At 39.0% G+C, this 27,693-nt stretch overlaps 1 protein-coding gene across 2 annotated transcripts in view; it reads right to left on the bottom strand.

Moving 5' to 3' along the window:
• The window catches only part of LOC101418024 (contactin-associated protein-like 3), a 216,109-nt gene that overhangs the window by 53,841 nt on the left and 134,575 nt on the right, over positions 1 to 27,693 (bottom strand). For both annotated transcript variants that reach the window (XM_058301400.2, XM_071216563.1), the window contains exons 11-15: positions 26,621 to 26,727; positions 24,584 to 24,703; positions 10,327 to 10,524; positions 6,679 to 6,835; positions 1,848 to 1,975 (exon numbers count right to left, since the gene is read on the bottom strand). In XM_058301400.2, coding sequence (XP_058157383.1) covers positions 1,848 to 1,975; positions 6,679 to 6,835; positions 10,327 to 10,524; positions 24,584 to 24,703; positions 26,621 to 26,727 — 710 coding nt within the window. The remainder of the gene's footprint in view (positions 1 to 1,847; positions 1,976 to 6,678; positions 6,836 to 10,326; positions 10,525 to 24,583; positions 24,704 to 26,620; positions 26,728 to 27,693) is intronic.

Here is a 27,693-nt window from a genome sequence, read left to right as displayed (position 1 = left end):
ATCGGTCACCACGGCTGCCGGACACTGGGAGGGCATTGTAAGGACTTTAGCCTCTCCTCTGAGATGGGCATCACTGGAGAGTTTTGGGCAGAGGACTGGCACAACTCAATCCTCTCTGGCTGCTGTGTGGAGGAAGGTCTAAATGGTAAAGGCATTAGCAAGTTATGGGTCACTGCAAAAATCCAGACAAACGTGGCAATGGAAGTGGCAAGATACTCTGCGATTCTGGATGTAGCTTTGAAGTTAGAGGCAACAGACTGCTGATGAACGGATGTGTGCTGGGAGATGAAAAGAGAAGTTATAGATGGGGGTAAAGTCGCAGTCTAAGGAGCAAAAGAAAGAATGGTGTTGCCCTACGTTGAATTGGGGGTTGCTGGAGAACGGGCTTTGTGGGGTTTTCTTTGAGAGAGACAATAGACCGGGTACATCTTTTTGCCAAGCTGTGGAAATACAAGTGGAAGTGCAGAAGGGCCAGGTGGATGCAGGCGTCTGGGGTCAGGCAAGAGGGGTGAGCGTGAGCTATAAATGGGGGAGTCACAGAGAGAAAAGGGAGGGCACAGGGCCTTGAGGCACCCCAACATCATCCCACTCGGGAGGTGAAAGAAGACTGCAGGAAGGAAATGAAGGGGCACACCAGGACCCGGGGGTGCGCCGGCCACGGCGGGCAGAAGTGTGCTGTCTCAGCTTCTGAGGGCTGTGGCCGCCGAGTCCTCCCCACCTGGTGAGCTCAAACAACAGGCACGTGCTGTCTCACAGTTCTGGAGGCAGCGTGTCTGAGCTCAGGGTGCCAGCAGGGTTGCGCTGCCTCTGAAACCCGGAGGAGTGAATCCTTTGTCTCTTCTGGTTTCTAGTCTTTTCCAGCAGTGCTTGGCAGTCCTTGGCTTGCAACAACAGCCTTTCAGTCTCTGCTTCTGTTGCCACATGGGGTTCTTCCCTCTCAAGACTGTTTGTGTCTATGTTTCCCTCTCCCATGAGGACATCAGTCATTGGATTAAGGTCTCCTCTTAACTAATCATATCTTCAAGACCCTACTTCTAAGTAAGTTCACATTCACGAGACTGGGCATTAGGATTTGAACATGATTTTAGGGGAACAGAATTCAACCCATAACATGTATTGGAGAAGTCAGAATCATCAGAGAAGTCCAAAGTTATTGACAGGGCAATTAAAATGAAGACTGAGAAATAACCATCAGATTTAGCAAAACAGAAGTCACAGGTAACCGGGAAAAGAGTGGTTTCTGGGGAGTGAAGGAAGAGATACCTTCCTGGAGTATATCCTAGAGACTGGAAATAGAGTGCATGCATTTTATTTCAGTTATTTTGGAGGAGTGAAGTTATAGGAAAGAAATCAACTGGTAGTTGGAGGGTAAGGGTAAGCTGAGTTAGAAGCACTGAGGTTTCGTCATTGCCAGAATTCAGAACTGCCAGAAGGCATTAAAGAATAGATATGCTTTACAGACTCTGTTCTCTTGTTTTCTCATTATCTTGCCAATATTAGTCATCACTGCACTCAGCAAAGTAGTAATAACACCACTTGCCCTTAGAAGGCATATATTAAATGGTTGCTAACCAAGTGGAATGCAATTTTAGATGATTCCATTTATCTTCACAACAATAATCTTATTTAAATACTCCATAAGAGATGACACAGAGATAATATAATTTTCTCATTTTTCTTAGTTACATTTACAATACTCAGTTCTTATTTTATACGTTAATACATTCCTAATGAAATACAGATTACCAGGATAGGCAGTTCTCTGATGAAACCATGCGGCTAAATTTCTCATAAAACAACAGCACATATCATCAGCAGTCAAGTTGGCTCCTCTAGCCACCACTTACTGTCCCCCCAACAGAGTAGGGGTCCCAGGGTGTACGCTGCTTCAGAATGGGGTCGGTCGGGCTCTGTCATGACAATCCGCGTGACCGGCAGGTGCTCCTTCTGGGAAAGGGTGATGGTGTCACTGGTCCTAGGAAACAAATACGATGGAAACCCTTACCATTATTCTGAAGAACACGTTCAGAAGAAATAATAGCTTAAAAAAATCACAGATCAAGAGGTATAAAGCTAAATTCATAAATATACAATGCTGAGTATCTGAGAATCAGAAACCATTACTCATCTTTACGATCCTGGAGAATAAAGTGGGCAGGTCTAGAAAAACGACCACGGGTGCAGCCGTCAGATCACATTCTCAATGCAGCGAAGCAGCTAAGAGCGCGTTGAGATTGAGCCACGAGAAAGAATTTACAGGCAGGACTTACACAGACAGGAGCAATCTGCCCTCATGGAAATATACCTCACCAACAAGATTTAGGTTTTCAATTGTCAGAATTTCAGCATTTAATTTTTAGAAATTCGTATTTTGGTTATCGGCATTCACATACTTGTTGACTCCATAAACTTAAAAGCAAAAACAAAAGAAAATGCTGGTTTAAAGTCAAGATGAAGGGATGATTCAAGTCACTCTTAACATTAATGGACTAATGCATGGGAAAGTGTTTTTTTCAACAATGTCATGATCTATTGACTATACCAACACTAACTGCACATTTTTTATTTACTACATTCCATGAGCTGGGGATATGGGCATTAAAATGCCATTAATGCCCCAAGGAAACCCAGCAGATTTTATACATAATAATAATATTGTCATATAATATAAATTACGAGCACACATTAATATCAATTATTCCAATATAAAAGGACTGCAGTAGGAGCCAGAGGACCTGGGGGGGGGGGGGTATGGTGGCTTTGCCATCAAATTCCTCTCTGGACAAAGTAAAGAGCTTTGTCTACACCTTACAACCTGCTCAAATTTTTTAGAGTATTCTTCAATTACATGTGTACTTCTCACTTATGGACAAATAATGGTTTGTCTGGTCTGTCTCTCTGATTCCCTGTACATGTACAGAGCTTTTTAAGTTTAAATTCCTAACAGTGATCCATTCACCACTCATACCTGTATTTAGAGGTTGAAGCATTTGAAACTGCAGCTTTTGAGAGTCAAAAACACAGCAAATTCAGCAAAAAAAATCTGAATAACTGAACATGCAGTCATTCCAATTCTATTTAGTCATCAAAATCTTATTTGAAGGTAGAAAAGTTAAAATAAAATTATTTAAGATTTTATCCTGTTAAAATTTTTTAGTAAGGTGACAGTGCATTAAGTAATGTGAAAAAATATGAAATAAATATCCTGAAGGTTAAGAAACAATTTCATTGAGTCACATTATTTCCCAACATCAGGCTACAAAAAAAAAAAAGAAAAAAGAAAAAAATCATGGCTTTACCTACCCTAATGGGCCCTGGTAATGGAGGAGCACAGATGGAGCATTCCACACATATGCACTTCTGCTTTGTGACAGAAACGATGGGCAACACGCTAGAAGGTGCCACTGGTCATGATGGGACAGTCTGGGAATTTATTTTATTATAAGCATGGGAATAACCCTCCAAATTAATTCCTGATAGTGAATATCCATCTCTCTGGTAAACATCACACATAAATGTGTAATCACTGTGACTGCTATTTTGGCAGGGCATCTTAAAGGAAAAATGGAAATGTAGTAATTACCTTATTCATTAAGGATTGCTGACTTTTGAAGAAATATTTAATAGGAAAGCTATGCAATTCTGTTTTTTTAACACAAATAATGTGTGCAGAGTCCTGTAGATACATAAGGAAAACCATAATGCATCTTGCATATATTTAAGCAGATATTCTAATAGTGCCTTCTTCACTCCACTGTTTGCAAAGTATGTTCTTGCTCAATTTCAGAGAATTTTTAGCCGTCATATCTAAAACTTCCATATAAGTATAGGTCATCCCCAACTGTTGACACTTTATGCAGGATATTGATAATTTGCAGTTGTCAGCAGACTTGCTAAAAACTGGCTAATTTTTAGCATTTCTTTTTCCCCCACTTCTGTAAACACTGCATAGCTAACAGGATAATTATTCACAACAGTTTTAAAACATTCAGTAAACAAACTTCCAGATCCCACTCCTTGTACCCTTTATTGTTTCTCAGTGGACCTTGTTGAGGCAAAAGAGAGCTTTGATTATGCTGTATTGTTGGAAAAGCTAGAGAGGATAAAAACTGGGTCAACTTTCAAGTTCTATAGTTGTCTGGGCAAAAGCGGAGCTGTTAACAATATAACTATCATCCAGAATGCAAATATATTGAAAGATTCCAGGTTCTCTATTGGGCTCCAACTCATCCATTTGCTCAATTCTTTGGCAAACCCACACTGAATTAATTACTAGGGCTTTATAATACATCTTTCTGCCTGGTAGGACTTGCTCCCCACTTTGTTTCTCATCTTTAGAATTGTCTTAGCTATTTGTATACATTGCTTTTCCACATAAATTTTAGACTATGCTTGTTACTGTCCAAAAAAATTAAACAAATATTTGGCATTTGTTTAGAATTAAATGGAATCTATAAATTCATTTAGGAGAACGGCAGTTTTCTTATCCAGGGCAGTTGTGATTCTCTCCATTCACTTGGGCCTTCTTAAATTCTCTCAATAAAACTTCTATGATTTCTTTTCCACAAAAGACTTATATATTTTTATTATATATATTCTAAGGTGCTTTACTCTTTATTGTTTTTGCAACTTTTTTTATTACATATTCTTCTAGCAGCATGTTTATTTTTATTAGAAACATACAAATGTAGAATTGCTAGTTCTTTTTGGTGAAAATAAAAAGTGCCACTACTTCGTGACCATCTTTGTCTATCACAAGACTTTTAAAATTTGCTTACTTTTCTACAAATATATTTTTTGAATATTTGCCAGGTTAAAAAATTATTTTGCCATTTTATGTTCAGTATTTCTGGGTGTACAAACAAGATATACATGTTTTTAATTCAATATGATATATATCTGAACTTAAGTGGACCCTTCATATTATTATGCCTGAATACTCACATATTTCGACCATATTTCAAACTTGTGGATGCTTCTTTAAAAAAAAAAATCTCATTTTATACCTTCTTTTGGATTATAGGAGTTTTAAAAACCCATTTTCTCTTTCTTCCCTCCATTGATTTGAATGTTCCACACTCTATTTCTAGTCGTTTAGAGGTTACTCTTAATATTCAATGCATATACTTAAAGCAATTTAATGCCAATAAATATTCACCCTGAGCTTCTCCTTGCACCTCAGACAGTCTTCCTGGACTGACTGTCCTCCAGTCTGAACACCATTCTTTGGGAGTTTGTCTTGTGAGATCTGCTAGTAGTAAATGTCCACAGCCTCTGTTTGTCTGGACCTTTATTTCAGCGTTACTTTTGAGAACAGCAGTTGGGTATAAAACCCTATCAACTATTTGATGTCAGTACTGTGAAGATAGTGACCTCTGTCTTGGAGAAGTCTGCTGAAGTCTAATTCTCTTCCCATTTAGACACTGTTTTTCCACCTCTGTTTTTAATTTTCTCTTTAGTCTTCTTCAGGGTCACCATGATGTATCTAGCTATGGATTTACTTTTATTTATCCTTCTTGGATATCCACTATTTCCTCAAATATGGAAATTTCTCAGCTATTAGCCCCTATTTCATATTTTCCATTTTATTTTCTCTCTGCTGCATTCCATGTCATTTAGTTTTCTGCTCAGCAATTTCCTGATCACTTGTTGTTTAAAGCTGAGTCAACAAGGCTTGCATTCAATAATGATGTTTTCATTTTTAATCACTCTTTTGGCTCTTTTATATATCACAGTCATCTTTGTTAGTAGTATCTGATTTTTTCTAATGTTTCAATTCTATTTTTTTAAAGTAGCTAGCAATTTATGTTGTTTCTAATTATTGTGATTTTTAGTCATTCAGGCTTCTCTGTGATTTTTTTTCTGATTCCACTCAAAGTAGGTTCTTTCCTCTGATGTTTTGTTACAGTAGACTGTGAACTTGTGTTTGGTTACATTTTATCTGTGAAAATCCTGTGAGGCCTGGATGTGTTGGGAAGGAGGGGTTCCAATAATCATTTCATATAAATTACAGCGAGCTACTCGTGCTGCCAATCTGTGGCCACTTCAGTTTAATTTCAAAGACCACCCAGATAATATAAATTTGAACTCTAAATCTCTGTGAGGGTAGATACATAGACATGAATTCTTGGGGAGTTATTATTTTTCTACTTAGAGCTCCAGCTGGACTATTTGTCCTCATATACCATTTCTTTGGGATTGCAGACTTTTAGGATCTCCAACTGGATGGAGAGGTTATGTTCCATTTATCTCCTTCCATGGACTCAAGACCTTGTCTGGTTTCCCCTATGTGGACACCTAAACCATGTCTACAGGCGAGAGAGTTCAGCAAACTCCTCCAGGTCAGCCACAGATTCTTATTAACCAGGTTACGCTCAAACCTTTGGAAGTCTTCTATTTTATTTCCAATGAATGGGGAGCATTAATCAGGTTTTCCCATTCTATCTTACTACAAAAACAAAATGTACAGGATCAGTTTTTCACAAGGAAACAGAAATAGCTAGCTTAACACGCTGGATTTCAGATTAATTCCATTGTAGTCATCATAGCTTATATTTCTAACTTGCTAGGGCATACTCTTAATCTATTCATTATGCTATCTTGTCCAATATCTGCCTAAGGTACAGTTTAAGCAATAAAAAAATTACAGCTTGCACAGGAGAATCATGTGGAAATCACCATTCGTTCCGGGCAGCATCACAGTTGCAGTGATATTGAGAATCAAGGCAGTTCCCCTCTAATCCACAAGTACACTTGTGAGCATCAGGCAGAGAACCTCCCCAATAAGTGAGTGTTTCATTGCTTCTTCCAACCCACCAGCTCAGTGGGGTTCCATCTGAAAGACAAGTATGAGAAAGGTGACACCTACTTTTCCCCCCACTATCTGCCTCCCCAATATAGTTCCTGTCCTTCTCTCTACTTATAAACTAGAGAGTTTATTGTAGAAGTGATCATATTTTAAATTCTTCAATAGGATAATTTTAAGAGGACTGTCAACTGTTTAAAAATACTTTAATATCAAGACAAGGTATTATCATCTTGTTTGCTTGTATCAGAAAATGAACAAGTAGACACTAACTCATTCAAGCATACTATTTTAAAATTTCTTTTGTGCAATCCAATGATAAACTTTATTTTGAAATAATATTCCAAAAAGAATTTTCATCAAATAAAAACCAAACTAATTCATACACTGAGTCTAAAATCTGTTTGAGATGATAAAATGCCCCAATGAAAGAATTTAATGTTATTATGCAAAGATACGGATTTCATTCACTTCATTTATTAGCTAAAAACACAGGTACTTCCTACCATGTCTTAAAAGTTGCTTGGAGGTGTGTGTGTTTGTTTTTCTTATATTCAATACCTTGGCTCTTTACTTGGAAACTAAAGAAAGGGATCAAGGAGCTTTCTTCGTGCCCGAGGAAATCTCTGAGTCAACTATAGCTGGGTCCTTTAGCAGGGTCTTCCATTGGTGCAACTCACACAAAGTGGGAGAGCCGGAGGCTGGGCATTCATGCTAAAGAGGCTGCTGAGGCCCCAGGGCAGCCCACTGGGATGAAGGTGATTAGAAACGGAAGCGTTCAGGCCATCCCTTTTAAAATGAGGAAGGGGCGCTGCTCCTGAGTGGACAAGGAATCAGGGCAGGAGGGAAAACGGAAGTGACACCTATCTAGTGGGCTCTGCAAAGATGTTTGCCCAGTTCCACGCACTCAACACTTCCGTGGCCACCCTCAGGTCCCCTTGGAGCATCTGGACTACATCCCAGCTGGCCCCTAACTTACAACTGCCTCTGCTATTGCTGACAACCCTTCAGCTTGTAAACATATCGACTGCAATTCATTACCACCCACGGCCAGCACAGGGAGTGAGCTGTGTGCCAAGAAATCACTATCAAGTGTGTTAGGTTTTTTTTTTTTTTTAATGCACTGAAAACTTTTCTCTAAGGGGTAGAAGGTCTCTTTAGTTTGACAGATATTTAATAGGTATTTTTCAAAACACCATTTTGGAAAATGAATTATTCAGTATTTTTTCAGTCATGTACTGAAGAGCAAAGAAATCATTATAACACAAATGCACAAATGTGTTTGCATTTGAATTTTTCATCATCTTCATTAATATTAGAAACAATCAGTGGTTTTAAAGGCACAAAATGCCTTTGGTTCCATTCAAGATTTCTTAAGAGTATCCTAGAGAATTTGCATGAGACATAATTAAGAAAAACACAAAGAAGAATGAGAAGCTGAAATGACAGGGAGCAGAAGGACACCAATAAGCAGGGAAAGCAGCTCCACTTTCTCAAACATTTTATCCCCGGTCTGTCTGTCCTCCTGTCCAGTCACAATGGCAGTGCTCAGGGACTTTAGCATTCAGAATATAGGCGCTGAATAGTTCCCCCAAATTTCAAAACCTGCTGTCATACACCCTCCTCTCTAGATAGCCAGGGGCATATCCCGGGAACTGCTCAGTCTCTGAGACAGAGGTCCCACAGGTGTTGAAGGACTCAAAATGTCCCTCTGGCCCCAACAAGTCCTTTGTCCCAGCTGATCCTCTCCACCCCTCTTGCAAACCCAACACCACCACACAATGGTTGCTAACTGTGGCCCAACCTTATTTTTCATTCCACGAATAGCACAACCTCAGTGTCCCATAATTTGAAAATATCTTGGAATGAAACAATTTTGACTGGCATTCCCTAAGTGACCTTATACATTTCTTAAGCTTCATGCTCTCCACACTGGGGTCACCTTTGCTCTCCTCACAGTGCAACACCCTGATGAAGGTTCCAGCTGAAGGCTTTGGCTGTTTTTATTTCTTTCACAGGAGGGTAACGTGGAGGCTCTGCACACACATTTGTGCCTATAGATAATATAATTGCAAATGAGTGCAACAATTGTAAGGAATGTCAGGCTACACTATTTGTTTCCCTCATCTCTACCCTAATTAATAGCTTCTGGAAATATACAGGTCTGTACTGAATTTGTCTAAATTCAGTTTATATTAAAAATTCTCCAGTGACGGCATATAACAGATGCATATAACTTGAGCAAACATAGATAATGAAGTTCCCTTATTTTCTCCACAATGTGTTTGATGCACTTAAAATTCTTTTCTCTTTCCATCTTTATCACCCAACCCTAATTAAATACTGGGTTTTTTTGTTACTGCTCTAACTGCTTTATGTATTCATACAGAAAATATGATGGTGGAATAATCGCTGGCAAATTACTGGGTTAACACTGGCCTTCCATGAGTGAAATCTCTACCAATCTGAGGTGTGCTCAAGTCCTGGAATAAACTATATGCCAATACGTATGGCTTTTGCTTCCTGATCTACTGGGTGATTTTGTTTTCTGACTCTGTTATCGTTTGACTCTGGAACTATTCCATTTTTGTCTTGTATTCCCTAGTTAAACAGTCCAACTCACATCATTCCACTGAAAGGATTTTCTCCCCTGGAATTATTTTCCTTGTTCAATGGAGAACATACAGTTGTTGGCTGGTGATCTATTTGGCAAAAAATCACCTAGCAATGAGTACTAATTCCTCAAAAAACCAGAGAGCTGAGAATAAGTAGCATTTACTTCATGCACTTTATATATGTTGTGCAGTTAAGTCCTGGCAAGATTATTGTCTTAGCTCCGAAGACTCAGAAGATTCCACGATTCCCAAGCTCTCAAGTTCCACAGTGGATGAGTGACAGGTTCAGCACCTAAACTCAAAGGACCTTGCCTTCTCTACCTGCCAAAGTGCCTGATCAGGCAAGGGGCTGGCCGGCCTCCAGAAAACCAGAGTTTCCATGAAGGAAGCAGGGTTTGGTACTCTGTCAAAAATGAGATCCTGAAAAGGGAGAAGATGCCAAACCTAACAAGGGCTGTTCAAGGGTAGATTCGATATAAAAAATCGACTATTAGTTGGTTCATTGTCTTGGGTCCTGAAAGAATCGTATGATACAAACATTGTTCCCTAACGAACAATTACCCCAGACACTAATCACTGCATTCAGTCCAGGAGGAAGAATCTCATGGAATAATCCTCTTCAGAAAACTAAACCACACGGTGGTTAGCACTCATGCCCCAGGTACAGCTAAATCATGGCGAATCCTCTGCATTCCTGAGGTCTCCTAAAGAGGTCTTTACTGCTCAGGTGACCAGATGAGTCTGGAAGAACACTACAGAACAGTCGTGGCTTTGAGCAAAGAGCAGCACATGCTGACCTTGGCTGTTGCACTCGGGGAAAGCACTTTGTGAGCTTAGTTTCACGGTCAGGGGTCGCAGGAGGTGGTGGTAGGAGGGAATGAAAGTCCATGATAGCCGAGTACTTACCTACGTGAGCTGAAAGCCTTGACTGCTTGCAGTGGAAAGCCAGCTCCTGTTGGCAGTGCTCTGCCTGATAAATTACAGCCTGGAGCTGGTTCATGTTGGCTGTGTACTTGAAAACCATGGCACGCGCATTTTCTCCATCAGGGTTTTTGACCCTGGTCAACTGGGAGCCATTGTGCTGCACTGAGGTCCATGTGGTGTCTTGTGCGCAGAAACAGGGTGGGAGAGGGGAGAGAAAGGAGACATGAAGAGGCTGAAATACACCAAACAAACAAAACCACAAGCATCTTTGATCTCAATTGATATTTTTGTAGTTATCAGATCTTTTTGAGATTGGATTAATCATAAATGGGATTCATTCTTAAAATGCAAATATTAGGGATTCTCTTTACTGAAATTTGTACTACCATGTATTTGCAGAAATTCTATTTAGTGATTTTAAAGTTCCATGCTAGAGGATCCATAGTATAAATAGAACTTCTGGGCTCTTACATTTCCCCCTTGCATTACTATAAGAAATAAGCCAAACTTTCACGATTATATTTGGTATGTATTTATCTTTCTAATAAGCACATTCCTCATCTGATTGAGCATTTATTTCTCTCAACTAAATATACGAGAGATACACTTGGGAACAAGCAGCCTACACGAACATGCAAAATTGGAAATGTTTTATTAAAATCGATGGATACTGTGTCAGCAATGTATAGTGTTTGTCCATCCACTGAAGAAGCACCCCAAAACAAAATGCCTTTGGTTATCTGATTTAACTCTTTTTGGAAGTAACCTACAGCTTCATAATGTCTCCTGGCAAATTCTAATGTTTCTCTGTTATATTCATTATTGATATTTAACTGAAAGAATTTTTTTAATTAAATGTAGTCCACAATATTTATAATAGAAGAAACACATCTGGACTTCCTTTATTTTTCCCCAAGTAAATCTAACACCAGGAAGGTATAAAAACATCCACAGCATGGAAGGCCCATGTTCAGTGAGTAAAAAGCTGAGCAGCAGTTTACCTAATTGAACTATATTTATAAGGTCAAGTCACATAACTTCTTCCATAAAATTGCATTTGGCTAAATGAGCGGTCTACATATAAACTTTCTAAATTTGAGGGGCAAGAAACAGTCATGTGGAGTTTATTATTTTTAATAGCTCCTACACAAATAGCATTAAAAATCTCCACTTTATTACAAGGAATCCACTGAGAAGTCCCCCACCAGGCTCTGCTCCCACCATGGAGAATATTTGCCTGGTTTCTCTTCTCCATCTGGCAGGAGACAAATTGAACAGCCACATGGTGCTCACAGGACCCTGACACATCAAATACAACCAGAGATACAGGAAAAAGAGCCATGAGAGCTGTGGAAATAACTCTGCCACAGAGCCTAGGGAGAGGAGCATCATAAAATATACAAACAACTAAGCAGGAGCAGGAATAAACTGAGTCCGCATGACTAATGCGGTTTTTATATTCAATTAAAATAAAAGGCTAGATAGATTGTATCCTCTCTGTACTCACTAAAAGAGGCTGTGAGTGTTCTTCTAGCTACTTGAATTCCATAGATTTCCCATTTTAATCATATTTTCTCTAGATGTTTTATATTTTAACATTTTCATAGGAAAATTACCTAAATGGGTCTGACATTATTTTTTACAATTATTTACTTAAATTCATCCTTAGGATTTTTTCTAATGAATGAAACAATAGTAAGAGGAATCATGTAGAAGGCTGGGTTAGGCTTGGGAGCTCAACAATTACAATGCCATTTTGTCATTTTCTCTTACAGTCTGTGGCATAAAGAAAAGTGATGCACCTGAATAGGTCATATTGGTTAGGGGTCACTATGATTGATTTGTGGTCTTGCTTGGTTAAAATGTAATAGAAACTTTTTTTTCAGGTAAAGAGAGAGGAAAGGTTGAAAGTAATCACTAAAACTGCTCTTCTGGAAAAAAAAAAAAAAGGAGTGATTTAAATGATTGCTTCTTATAGTATGATTTTGGAAAGACCACAAGCAGAACACATTATATTTCCTTAATATAACTACAACCTATTATTTTCATAGATATCAAAAATATTAGGTGGAAAGGAACTTCGAGATCATATAATACAGCCTTAGCATCCCTTGACAAGGAGACAGACCAAGGAAGGTAAATGATTAGCACAGTGGAGGAGTATATAATTCTTACTCACTGTAATCTGAATCAAATTGTATCTGAGGAAATTAATTGCAGTACCAGATAAAGTTTAAAAGATTTCTGTACTACTGTGGAAACAGACCAAAGCAAAACACTTTAGTTCCAATCCAGGTGAGCTGCACTCAAGCAAGGAGACTACTGGTCTACCTCTACAGTTCACACACGAGAACATGCAGCCAATTTAACTTGATGGTTTGTTTTGGTTAATTGGGATATCAATAACAAAACTGGCCCATCATATCATATAACACCTAGTTTCTGTTTATTTTGCCAAATTATATGTGCTTTGCAATTTGCAATATTTCCTACACTTTCTATCTTTGAATGATGCAAGGATTCTTCTATAAGGAAACAGGCAATTGGATGAAGAAAGAAACAGACCTTTATTTCACACTTTTGGGTCCACTTAAATCCAAAGTACACCATCTATGCTCATTTGCACCTCCCCAAGAAAAAATAAGAATAAAGACCTCATCGAGGAGACCCTGATGCCTTTATAACTGGTGTACCTATCCCTCATGCTCCCTTTTCCCACAGATGCCCAAAATGAAGTCCAATTCATACCTGAACGCTCTCTATGGAACTGAAGGTCAGCCTCCTCCACTGCTTCTGATGGGAAAGAGGCGCACAAGTTCTGAGAAGGTTGGGGAGACAATAAGCATAGCTACTTAACTTGTCACACTGTATCTACAGATAAAGGACTGGTCAAGAAGATGAATTCATGATGATAAATAAGGACAGGCTGACAAAAACACTACCAGCTGCTCCTAGATCCATGAGGCTAAGCTGAACACTAACCTGTTTCTCTGAGAATTGTTGTCCCTAAGAAATGCTGGGATAAGGCACACATGTGCTTGGACCCAGGCCTAGAGTACACAAGTACCTAATTATGGGGGGTGTTATTTTCAGTGTTTCCCCCTGTGTTAAACTCAGCACACTGCACAATAATAAATCAATTTCCTCAGGGAGCACAGGATGGATATGCTTGTGAAATTAGATATTGGAGGGAATAGCAGGAATCAGGAAATATGGACTCTAGGCTATGGTTTTGGAAAAGCCAATACAATTTTCTGAGCTTCCATATTTGATAAATGGCCAAAATGGGTCACGTTGTATCCAAGGACTGAAAATCTACCATTTTTGCCACCTGAGCACGCTGAGGTCATTAACCAGGAACACTGTTGGCTGAGTTGCTTTCTGAGTGTTCATATTTTTAGTGTTCATAAAGACTTCAGCATCTTGTCTAGTGGGAAGGCCTTCACCTCTGTGAAGCAGCTCAAGCCCTCATGCATGGCTGCCCAAAGAGCAGGAAAATGACCTTTCCTGAAGCATTTGTCTTTGTTCCCCCTTGGAAGTACTGACAGAGACTTGCTCTGTTAGTTTCGTATGCCTGTGTTAGGAACTACCCTTAGAAGCAGGCTAGAATAATGTCCCTTAAGTGGGTAGGGGAAAGAGTCTTTCTATGTAAAAGTCAATTCAAACATAAGATGCAGGGACATGACATATGACAATTATTAAAGAGCAGATCTTTCTCTATTTTAGAAATCTAAAAATTTCAACATTATAGAATTTTCTGTCAAAAATTCTGTTTACAAGCAAAAATTGCCACATATTGATAACATGCTTATGCCAAGCCAAGCTCAACCTCAATTTTCAAGAGCAAAGCAGGGAATAATGAAATCACCAGAGTCCTTTCTCAGCAATGCAAAATACTTCTCACAGTGACTGTGCATTTACTACTGAAAGAAACTCTCTCCAACCCACATTCAGACCCTCTTCCAGATAAATTTCTATCAAAGGTTGCTATCTATTTAAAACAGCAAATAATGTCCACAATAACTTTTGGTTAGACAGATAAAGCAGATACAACCCCCAGATATCGGTTCCTTCGAGGGCTAAAGAGACCCATGGGAGTTATGGTCATGGCCGATGGGGTTAACTACCAGGTCAGATGGCCCCTTTTTGGAACTGGTGTTTATGTGTGATGAATCTGGACTCAGATGGGATCTTCCTTCATAAGACTTTCATGCTAAGGTGATGGAGGTGCAGTTAATGTTGGGGTTTAAGATATATTTAGCAGATTTGAATCTCTGGACTGACAATGTGATAGCCAGGTCCTGAGCCTCAACAGACTCCAGCACCTACAATATGATTTATTGGACTTATCACACTCAGCTAAGATGGAGTTGAAGAAGGACAACCACCACACCATGGAGCCTAGAGTGATTACAACTGAAAGTGGGAGGATTGCATCCAGCATCCATGTGGAATCTGAGCCTCCTCTTGACATAGAGGTGCAATGGACACAACCAATCCAATGTCCACATAGAAGAGGTGGCATTGGATTGGGAAAAGTGGACATGGTGGCTGATGGGTATGGGGAAAGGCAGGAAGAGATGAGAGGTGGAGGCGTCTTTGGGACATGGAGCTGCCCTGGATGGTGCTTCAGAGGCAATCACCAGACATTGTAAATCCTCACAGGGCCCACTGGATGGAATGGAGGAGAGTATGGGCCATGATGTGGACCATTGACTATGAGGTGCAGAGGTGACCAAAGATGTACTTACCAAATCCAATGGATGTGTCATGATGATGGGAACGAGTGTTGCTGGGGGGGGGGGGGGAGAGGTAGGGTGGGGGGGAGGGGTTGAATGGGACCTCACATATATATTTTTAATGTAATATTATTACAAAATCAATAAAAAAAAAATTAGTATCTGTCTACCTCATTGAACTGAAGGTCTATAACTTCAGTTCATTTCACTTCAGTTCATTTCTTTGTTCCTCAAACACAGCATTGTACCTGGAACTTTGAAGTTTAAGATAAATATGCAGAATTATTGAATGATTAAATGCATTGAATGGGTGGCTGGAAAAGAAGCTGACTGATTAAGGGGAAACATGAATACTACCAGGAGAGGTGAAAAAGACAGAAAAAGCTATCAAAAATAATCAAGCAAACATAAAAAGCACAGGAGTATGGATCTATCAGTACCTATTTTATTAGGAAGTTTTAAAAAATAATGCAAATTGATTTCCATTAAGCTTTTTTTCCAACTACGGTTTTGCTGGAAGCCTTGCATGATTCCCAATAGGAAAAAAACAAGCTGCTTAAAAACTGCTAACTTGGTTTGTGTAACTATGATGAAGTGACTGCATTGTGACAAAAATGAGTAGGAAGTTCTAGACTTTGGACTTATTGAGTTGATGACTCAGAATCAGACAGTGGGACGGGCAGGGGGTGTGCTCAGACCAGGTCAGCACTTTCCTCACACTCCCCAGGTGACTCTCACGAACTCAAAGCTGAGTGTAACGGCTCTAAGAGCAGTTCATTTTCTTCCTGCAACATTTGTTCCCATGAGACTGGCTTGATATCCAGAGTTTCAAAAGCCCACAACCATTAAATAGAAGGACAACCAGACTGTGTTAAGGGTTGGCAAAAACAGCCCTGTCAAATCACATCATTCACATTTCTTATCCTGCCATCAAGGAAGTTATGTCATGTTTATTCCATGTAGCAAGGGAATTAATCTGTTAAAAATGCCATAAGCAATCTATTCAACAGACTTTTTTATATTGTCACTCTTTTGTTTGCTTTGTTTGTTTTTGTACTAAAGGTCCTAAAGTACATACAGGAAAAGTCCTTTCCTACTAGCACTAGATTTTTCAAGGCTATTATCAAGGATACATTTTCAGGCATTTGTTTAGAGTTTTGTTTTTTGCATATTTTGTAAGTGCTATTGCTTATTTTAGAAATTAAAGAAAATTATTTTAATAATTAGAGAATATTAATTGTCTACAGGCCTTGCATCATCATAAAGAGAATATTTTCATAGTAGCAATATTTCCAGGCTGTGAGAACAGAAACAGGTATTAGTTCTTCATATACCAATAACTAGAGTTGTCATGCCCTTTCAGAGCCTTCACTTCTTCATCCATGGCTGCTGATTGGTAAATGACGATGACTTATAGCTACAACTTTGGTGCACTCCTTGTGTTTTCCCCAGCAACAGTATGGATTTTTAAATTTTTTCATTAAGCATTTTATCGTATAGATTCTGGGTATATTTATTGGCCAACTGGATTGACTGCTGTGCTTCTTTGTCTTCAGCACATTGCCTCCCTTATGGCTCTGAGTTTGCTAAAAATACTTAGAAATCTTTGCTAAAATATTTTACCTCCTGCTATAGGTCCTGTTTTTTCTATATGTGTCATGATCCATTTGATATTCTATCACAATCCTAATCTATTAGAACATTTTTTTCTCAACAAAATGAAGCAAGTCTATGTAATTTTAGTAGTTTTATAAATGAGAGTTAGGGAACTACAAATTTCTGTAAAAAACTTAATTACACAAAAGGCACTATGATGCAATGATCTGTAATTAAGTTTCTTCATTTGCAATGCAATATGAACGTACACAATTATTGATTATTCTTTTTTAAAAATTTGCAGGGCCCAACCCATTCAAGATGGCAGACTGAGCTGCTCCAGGGTTCTGCTCCTGAGCAGAAGAATCAACATAAACTGGCAGAAATATCTTTCTCCAAGTTTCTGAAATCAATTAAAGGACTGTAGCAACAGGGTGAGCATCAAATCAAGTAAAAGGCTTCCTAAAAGCAGTAGGACCTTCTGGCGCTCTGGTAGCCCCTGGCCTACCCCTCACTGACTTGGCACAGAGTCAGCCTGCACTTCTACTGTGGATCCCTGGTCCCAGTTCCAGATGCAGCAGAGGAACCCTCACGCACATAGTAGGAGCACGTATGTCTTGAACAATCTGTCAGTGGTGGCTCGAGGGACTCCTCATCCCAGAATCTGTCATCCCAGAATTTTCCTTCTGTGCAGAAGGCAGCTCATAGAACTCTCCTCCACCATGCCGTGGGAGGGCAGTCAAACTGTTCTGTATGTGGTGAGCAGTTGCTGGCTGCAGGTCATACAGGACAGTACTCAGGACCAAGAGGAAACTTTTTCCTAAAGAATACAGGGCATTTAGAATCAGATAAATGGGGAAAGTACTAGGACCACAGGCACCTATCCAAGACACAGCACAGGGAGCATCGGGGAGGCTAGAACACTTTGGCCTGCAGCTATTCTCAAAACTCACTGAATGGACAATCCCTGAAGAAGAGAACTCATATGGTTCAACCAGCAAAGACCAGAAAAGGTGTTTTCTTTATTTCATCTTCTTCTTTTTTTTGTTATCACCTGGAATTCAAGGAAAGTACTATCATAACACCAGCCAAATACAAGCTTAAGGAAAAGATGACTCAGAGTCTAAATTGCAGTGATAACAAATTAAAATATCAAAATATCCAGATTTCAACAAAAGGTTCTAAAACATACAAAGAAACAGGAAGAAATGGCTAAGGCAAAGGAGAAGTTTAAGGCATTAGAAACTATCAATGAGAAGGAACAGATCTGGGACAAACAAGGCAAGAGATGTTTTTAATGGCCCTAAACATGCTCAAAGAGCTAAAGGAAAGCAAGAACAAAGAACTAAAGGAAATCAGCAGGGTACAAAGAGAAAATCAATAGAAAGATGGAAGTTATGAAAAGGAATCAAAGAAAGTTGAAGCCCACAGTAAGAGAAAATAAAAATTCCCTACAGGAGTTGAACAGAAGATTGGAGTGGGAAAAACAGAAACCAGTGAACCTGAAGTAAGACAATTGAAATCACACAGTCTAAAGAGAAGAATGAGAAAAGAATGAAGAAAAGTAAACAGAATGGGAGGAACTTGTAGGATACTATCAAGTATGCCAATATATGCATTGGAAACCATGGAGACAAGAAGGCATTGGGAAGAATATTTCAAGTGCTGAAAGCAAAAATACTGCCAACCAAGAATTCTATATCCAGCAAAACTGTCATTGAAAATAAGGGAGGAATTAAGATATCCCTAAATAAGAAAAAGAGCTGAGAGACTTCATCACCACCAGACCTCCCATACACGTAACACTAAAGAGAGTTTCATAGGTTGAAAGGAAAGGATCTAGACAATGACTGAAATCACCTGAAGAAATAAAGGTTTCCCATAAAGATGATGGCATGGGTAGATATAAATTACAGTACTATTGTATTTTTGGTTTGTAACTCCACTTTTTACTTCATACAGGATCTAAAAGGAAAATGCATGAAATTTAGTGATAAATAGGTGGTTTTATATTCATATTGTAGTAACATGTAATTTGTTACAAGAATTGCAGAAAGGGAAGCAGATGTGGCTCGAGCGATTAGGCTCCTGTCTATCATATAAGAGGTCCAGGGTTTGATCCCAGGGCCTCCCAGTGAAGGCAAGCTGGCCCATGTGGTGAGCTGGCCAGAGTGGAGAGCTGGCCAGAGCAGAGTGCTGGCCCATGTGGAGAGCTGGCCCATGCAGAATGCTGAACTGGGTGATGTGCTGGCCTATGCAGGAGTGCTGGCCCACATGGAGTGCTGGCCCATGCAGAAAGCTGGCGCAATAAGATGACGCAACAAAAAGAGACAGAGGAGAGACAATAAGAGATGCAGCAGACCAGGGAACTGAGGTGGCACAAGAGACTGAGTGTCTCCTTCCACTCCGAAAGGTCCAAGGATTGGTTCCCAGCACTGCCTAAAGAGAAGAAAAGCAGACACAGAAGAACATGCAGAGAACAGACACAGAAACCAGACAGTGAGTGCCATACAACAAGGGGAGGTGGAGAGAAATAAATAAATCTTTAAAATAAAAAGAATTAAAGGAAGTTGGGGGGATAGAATGGTATGGTAATAATCTGTGTATACTACTGAAGATAAATTGGGATCAAAGCAAATGAGATTGTTATAGATTTAGAATGTTAATTTTAAGCCCGATGATAATTACAAAGAAAATACTGGAGAAAATGCAAGCTCAGAGAGATGGATATTTGAGTACAGGTTGCCAGTGGTGGGGGCAGCATGAGGAATGGGAAGTTAATGCCTAATGGGTGTGGGTTACTGTTTGGGGAGAAGGGAAAGTTACAGTAATGGAAGATGGTGAGGGCACCGCAATATTGTGAATGGGATTAATCTCATTGAATGGTATGCTTACAAGTGGTTGAGATGGGAAAGTTAGGGTTGTATCTATGTCCCCACAATTTAAAAAATAAGAATAAAACAGCAACTAAGAAGATAATGACAATTAAATGCAATACATGATCCTATATGGGATCCAGCAAGGGAAGAGAAATGGCTCAAAGAGACATTATTGGGACATAGGGAAAACTCAGAATATAGACAGTAAGCTGTATACCAGTGTTAATTTCTTGAATTTGATAATTTCATTTGGGGTGGTTACATAAATGAATATCTTTATTCTTAAGAAATATTCATGTCAGTATAGACAGATACACTGATGACAGATATGGCAAATTTGGCAAAATATCAAAATCAGTGGCACATGGGGGTTGGGGTGTGCTTGAGTTCTCTGGATGGAGGTGGTATTACTTTTGTAACTGTCCTGTAAGTTTGAAAGTATTTCAAACAAAAAGTTAAAAAAACAATTTTGGGGGCATATGAAGCACTAAAATTATTGCCCATGTTACTTATATATTATTCATACTACACACATGCATATATAGTCGATTCTCACTATTCATGGTAGTTCTGTTTTATAAGATCATTGGAGAACACTGCATTAGCAAATACTGAACCACTGCTTCCAGGGGAAGTACAGGGGTAGGTTCCTGTGGTCCATTTTTATCAACTGGTCAATACAGAACTTTGTTTTTTGTATGTTTCTTAATAGAGTAACCTTATTTAACACATAATGCTGACTCACTAACATTGAACTTTAGCTGACAGTACTATAACTCAAGCCTGAATGAAGTTTACCTAACATGTACTCTCTGTGTAGAACAGATAAATTCTCCACAAGGCTTAGTGACCCGTGACAGCACTGGAGCACTATGCTTAGGGGCTATTTTAAATACTGAAATCACCAAGAAAAAGCACAAAAATGTGAACAATATGACATTAATATTCACTGCCATATCAAAGCTGAAAGAAAAAGGCAGAGTCTTTTTGTGCATCAAATTTTTTGCCACTTTGTGCATGTCTGGGAATGACCATAGTAGTGCAGTGAGTACTGATTTTGGGGTCACAAATAAATCTTAGTGAATAGGTGAATTCACAATTATACAGTATCTAGAATAATGAGGATCCACTTTATAGTTTAAAGGTCTTAGGACTTTTAAAGTTTAAACTTAGAGAGCTTAGAAGATATTTAAAAATGCATCATGGTATTCCATCAACCTGTAAGAATACAAAGACCTTATTTCTTATTTTAGGTTTTATGTTAAAGAAATCTGAGTTAGGTTTGTCAAATAAACTGACCAAATAGTTTCAATTAGATAGTGGGCCACAGAAAATTCCTTAGATTTTAGATAAAATTAATTTCTCATCCTTGATTTTCCATAGAAATTAAAGTTCCAAAATACAGATAATATTATGTTGGATTCTCATCCACCTTAGTTCTAATTATATTAGTCTCATTCATCGTCTTAATTGGAGTTTGATTTCTTTTTCAGCCTCTTTAAAAGATGGTGCATGGAGATGTCTTTTGGAATTCATGCACCTATTTCAGTACTTACAGAGCTAGAGAATTTTAATTCTGAGTTTCAGGTGTCACAGATTCTAACAGTTCTGCTGCCTTCCGACAGACTACATTTTAAATTAATTAATGCTGATGGTCTGGCTCTCCCTACAGAAGTAGTCACTCCACAAGTGGAGGGAGACAGCTCTGCATTACTCGTGCCCTATTCACGGCAGTGCTTGGCCCAGACTAGGTGCTGAGTAACGTGTTGAGTGAATGAAGGACGTGGGTAGACGCTTTGTGGCCAACTCTTCAGTATTATGCCTTGGCCTGGCACTTTCTTTTTGTCGCACTGAGGAAGGAAAGGATCTACGTCCTCAGCAGACCATTCCCAGACCTTGACCAGAAAGGTCTGCCAGTCAATTGCCTTCACGTGCCCTCCTTGAAGGGTGGGTGATGAAAGCCTGCGCACACATCACCCTGTAGTAGTCTAACTTGATTCACATCAAAAGCTGAACATCTCTCCTTTGCTTTTTCTACATTTTGAACATAACTACCCTTAGGCCCTGGGGCAGCGACCCCAAGATTCAGTCTGAAAATAGATAACAATACAATTTTTAAAAATTAAAAAAATAAGTAATTATAAAAAAATAATAAAAAGAAAGTTAAGGAGGAAAAAAAAAAGATTCAGTCTGAAGGAGAGAAGGTCCCTGGGCGTCTTAGTTGGCCAGGTCTGCTAATACCAATAAACAAGCTGGCCAAAAAAGAATTCCTCGGCTCAGGGCGTGGGGGCTGGAGGCCCAGACTCACTCCTTTCGCAGACTATGCCTTCTCTGATTCTAGAGGGCTCTGGAGTGGTGTCCTGGAATCCGTCTTGCTTCTGTCACGTGGTGATCTGTCTCTGTCTCCTCCTATACTTCAGTTACTTCTAAGCCCAGATTTCCCAATAAGAGCTCCAGTCCTACCAGATTGGCTCACCTGGATTCAGGTTGACCTCGCCTGAGCAGGGTCACTGAGGATCCCACTTAGAAATGAGTTCATACCCACAGGACTGGAGTTTGGATTTGAGCCTGTCTTTATGCGGGGGCAGGATTCAATCTATCACACTGGATAACAGCAATTGCAGGGAGTCAAATCATGCCAGTCATTATCAAAGTTGTGTCCCTGTGCAGATAAAGTGTGAAAACAAAGTGCATTCGAACCGGTTGTACAGTCCGAGGTGCTGACAAATATTCAGAACTAAAGCGCAATGACTAAACACCTTTCTTGGATTAGACCCACAGACTGCAGACAATCCAGCAACAAGATCCCAGTTCTTCCTCTAAGTAGCAAATGCCTTTATAAACTTGACCGTGCTCCTGTACATGAATTCTGACTGAGCAAGGAAGACCCAGTGGTCATCACTTCCACTTTTCTGGGGATTACAGAATTTTGGGTGTACATAATGCCCTGATCATAGGATTAACTGACAAAAAAATTATGAAAATCTTTAGTGTGCCCTGGGCCTCTTAACTGATAATTAAGTACCTAATTAAGGTACTTAATTGATGGGAAATAAATTATTTGGATGCCAGGATCTTTCTTAGGCTTCTCTGTTCTTTTCTTTCACTTGACCCATGGGAATGAAAGCAAAGCAAAATAAGAATTACCTATTCTTTATCAGTTATTTAACCCACTAGAGTCAAAATTTCTTGAGGGATCTCCTTGGCTATTTCCTCATATATTAATTGACATCTTTATGCCTTTCAGTAAAGGTAAGCCAGTGTCTTTATCTCCACCACCTTGCTGTAATATTTTGGTCAGTTTTCATGTTAAAATGTTTGTCCCAAAACCCAAACCAGGAGCCCACGTCCAGCGTGATGCCCTGAGAACTCTAGGGTTTTCAGAACCACATTCACTGGCAGTTTTCCAGGCTGCAAGATGCATCTGACCCAATTATGATCAAATCATATGATTACTGCCAAAATGCTCAGATTCTGTTTCACAAATAAAGTGGCAGTATGTATAAAATCTGCATGAGGATGCTTAAGCTACTCCCAAACCATCATCATAAGTTTACCTATAAACAGTTCTCCTCCTGTGAAAATTACCTGCCATTTCAAGGTGACACAATAGCTATAGTAACAGGCAAACCAAATTATACCAAGTTATCATTACCTTTGTACCGTCTAGAGTTGATTTTCATAACTCTCTCCTCAGAATTTGCAGTTAAATTCTGCAGTTGCTAAAGTACCTGTTAGAATGAGACCCCAGAAGCCATTTTATAAAAGGAAGGCCACTCCCTTTCTGTTGTTTATAATGTTATGTTAGTATGCAGGAGCCATTACTGGTATGGACACAAACACAGATACAGCTATAGAGAAATAGATAGAACTGTATGTTCATATATATAAACAGTTTATATCCATTTGTGATGGATAATTTCATGTGGCAGCTTGGTTAGACTATGGTGTCCACTTGTTTGGTCAAGCAAGCACTGGCCTGTTATTGTGAGGGTGTTTTGTAGATGGGTTTACATCATTAGTTTATGGCATCTGCAGCTGACTGCATCTACAATCAACAAAGGAAACTGCCCTCTACAATGAGGGGAGTTTCCTCATACAATCAGTTTGAGGACTTAAAGCCAGTATGACGATTTCAGAAGTCAGAAAAAATCCCTGCCTCTTTTTAAGTCAGCCAGCTTCTCCTGAGGAATTCAATTTCACCTTCCTCAGAGTTTCCAGCTCACTGCCTGTCTTGCAGAACTTCGATTTGCCAATCCGTATGGTCATGGGACTCAACTGCTATAATAAATCTCTTAATATTTACACCATCCACCCCCAACACATCCTGTCAGTGTTGTTTCTCTGGTGAACAGTAATACACACTATATCAAGGAGTTATTATTCATTCACTTGATATAGTGTGTATTGATGTTTTGGTCCTCTTAACCTGTACTTAAAGGAGCAGATACACTAAATTAAAAAGTTTCAAAGCAGTAAAAGACTTGTCCATGATATGTCTATGTGTTGCTATCCACCACACAGTTATTTTATCATTACCTTTCTAGGGAAAAGGAAATATTACTCATGCATGGTTACATATGAGCAAAATGATTACATAAATGATGTGTGTATGCTTTAGAAACATGTTATCTCCCAGAAAAATTCATGTGATTAGAGATTAAGGAAACATAAATGGCACATTTTAATACACTTAAAAAGTCACTAAGTCCTTCACATTTACGGAAATGATCTAAGCAATAGAGTTTAACCTTTCTTGTTTCAGGTTAGCAAGCACATGTTTATTATTTGTTGTTCCATAAGAAATCACCTTCCCAGCAAATAATGACATAACTTGTAATTATCACCTCTTAGTGATAATTTGAGTCGTATATTTAATGCTTTACTTAACCATCACTTTACCATTACAATGCATACTCTCAATAAAGCTGCCAACCAGATAATTTTCAACTTTCCCCCTTAGGGTTTTATGTCTAACAGGCAATTATATGGGTTTCCTTGTTACATGAAAGCTTATCAGCATACCTGTCATATTGCAATACACAAGAGATGGTCCTAGTGGGCCGCTCCCGTCTGAGTCAATATAGTAGAAGCCTGAAGAGTTCCCTCTGTGCTTATAGGCTTCACACGACTGCTCGTACAGAGCTGCAGAGTATCAGTTAGAAGAAAGAGAAGACGGTGGAATGAATCCCTCAATGTGATTTTTCCCCAGTGACATTCATTCTGCACTCTCCTTAGCTACATCCTCTCTACGGGAATGCTCTACTGTTTCAACCAGAAAGCAGGAGGATTCCGAAGCACAGAGAGAAGACATGCTAGAGGTACCACTGGGACACCTGTGGCTCTGAATCCTACAAGTGCTAGAAATCTGAGACTCTTCAAAACCACCACAACTGGAATTAATCTAATTTATTGAGGGTACTGCTGTGTAATGTCTGAACATCTGAAGAATGTTGGCCTAACTTCCCGAATTGATGCAATCATCTAATAATCACTTTGTAAACACATTTTAAATTGTTCAGTAATTACATCCATTGTTTACATAAAACAATTTACAGGTGAAATGCCTTTTTTTTTTCAATGAGAGGAATTTCACAAAGCAACAACTCTCCTTCAATATTTAAAAGTTTATTTTCAAAATAATCTTTAAATGCTTTGCAATGCTATTTCAATAACACTGATATTCAAAGGAAGACATGCATATATATGAAATGTGTCTCTCTGTAATTTCTAGTTACTCTGATTCATAACTGAATATCTTATTTGTGCAGTTAATGGTTTGCAATGTAGAAAGTGGATTAGCATCTGTAGACGGTAGATTTTTAATATTCAATCTAAATTACATGGGTTGACTTGACAGAAAAAAAAACTTTGAAAACAGTCCTAGGAGATAAGTGCTGTTATTATCTGCAGCTTATACTAGAGGAGAGAGAGAGGTTGCGTAGTCTGCAGAAGGTCAAGCAGCTCGTGTGTGGCAGAGGGGAACTTCAAGCTCAGCGGTCTGGCTCCAGAGCCGGGGTTTACCATCACCACTTGACTGCACGTGTTCTGTTTAGAACAGCATGCCTCTTTTCTTAAGAATTGTTCCCTGCAAATCTGAAAGCTAATGAAACTTTATTAACCCCAAATTAGTCAGTCCTCCTAGGACTGTTCTGAGGAAGAATGAGTTAAAACATGCAGACCTCTAAACACTGCAAGCATACTGTGAATTCCCAGCCAATGCCAAGATTATCATCATCATCATCATCATCATCATCAAAGAGTATTGGGATTCCAAAAGACCTGGAGGTTTCTCATGACATCAAGACCCTGCCACCTGACCTCCCTATTGAGTACTCCTCGTGACACTCTCCTTATTTAATTTAATACTTTCTGAAAATCTGCTACCTCATCACATTTCCATCTTTGGCAGATATTCTTTTGAGAACTAAAACAGGGGCCCAACTTGAGGAAAAGAATAAGACATTACATCATGCATGCTATACTTTGTTTTCTTTTTACTCTATTTTATTTTCCTCTACCTATTTTCCCTCTGCTTGATATTTTCTTCTTTTTTCCTATTCTATTTTATATTATGTATTTCTCCCACCTACCACATGGGAGGTCCCTGGTTCGGTTCCCATTGCTTCCTAAAGAAGAGAGAAAGCTGGCATGATGAACAGGCACAGCAAGCTGATGCAATAAGACACACAAGAAGAAAAACATAGTGAGAGATACAACAAAGCAGGGAACAGAGGTGGCTCAAGCAATTAGGAGCCTCCCTCCCACATCGGAGGTCCCGGGTTCAGTTCCCAGTGCCTCCTAAGGAAACAAGGAAGATGAACAGACACAGCAAGTGCAAACAATGACGGGCTGGAGAGAAAGAAATAAATTTAAAAATTAAAATAAAAAAATAAATCAGCCAAACATTGTTTGCTAAAACATACATTCTCTTTTGTTTTTTTTTTTCAAGCACATGGTTGCAGCATATACATGGACACATGGACACACAATAATGAAAAGGAAAAGAAAACTAAGTGTGAATCAGAACAGAAACAAAACCCAGTGCGGCGTGAGGCTTACGGGAATGGCAAGTCGCTCCCACGTAGCCAGTGTCTGCACAGTCGCAGGAGAAGATGTTCCAGGACTGGGAACATTCACCGCCATGTTCACAGTAACTGGGCAAACACCTAAAAAAGACAGGCACAACCACAGTTTCCCACATTCAAGCACAGTTTAATACTAATATGCTAATGTAAAGACAGGTGACAATAGTGCCTAGAACAGAAAAATACCAACAGGACCAAGACTGTCACCATAGCTATTACAATTTTAAACCAGAGATTAATAAATATACTAGATTTTGCGCATTTGTAATGGAAATGTGTTGTTGTTTTAAGTCTCTAAGTTTTGGGATAGTTTAATGCACAGGAAAACTCAACTGACATATGTGCATAACATTATAATATATTGTTGCATAGAATTAGTACGTAGGGGAAATATTAAAATGGAAGGAAGAGAGGAAAAAGAAGAAAATCTTTGTCCACATGTCATCACAGGGTTAGGGATTTTGAATATTGTCTAATTCAGGTCAGACTGCTGATGCCTTTGGGAATTAGAGTGAGAGGGCATTTAGGACTGAGGCCTCAAATGCTCCTATTTTTGTTCAGAAAATAAAATAAACCACAAAATCACTCAGGTAAACCAAAGAGCCACCTATGTACCATGCATATTTTGACATCTCATTTATTAAATTTGAGGATGAGAGATTTTAATATTTGTTTCTAAGATTCAAAACACTGTAGTTGAAAAGAATATTAGTGAATTTTCCTGATTGTGAACAATATCTGTTCATTGTAAGGGTCTCTAACATTACAGATAAGTATACAGAAGAAAGTAAAAGTCATCTGAAATCCCACCATTTAGTAGTAACTACTATAAATAAATGGATGAATGAGGAAATAGATAAATGCGTATGTGTATATATATACATATACACATAACAATTTACATATAGTTTTATATGAAGGGTGTCTTCATTTTCTATTGCTCCTGTAACAAATCACTGCAAAGCTGGCATCTTAAAACCACAAATTTATTCTCTCATCGTTCTATGCGTCAGAGTCTGGGTTGGCTTGGCTGAGTTTGCAAGGCCG

Source organism: Dasypus novemcinctus, chromosome 8 (genome assembly GCF_030445035.2).
Source record: "Dasypus novemcinctus isolate mDasNov1 chromosome 8, mDasNov1.1.hap2, whole genome shotgun sequence".
NCBI lineage: Eukaryota > Metazoa > Chordata > Mammalia > Cingulata > Dasypodidae > Dasypus > Dasypus novemcinctus.
This window is presented reverse-complemented; position numbering and strand designations above follow the sequence as displayed.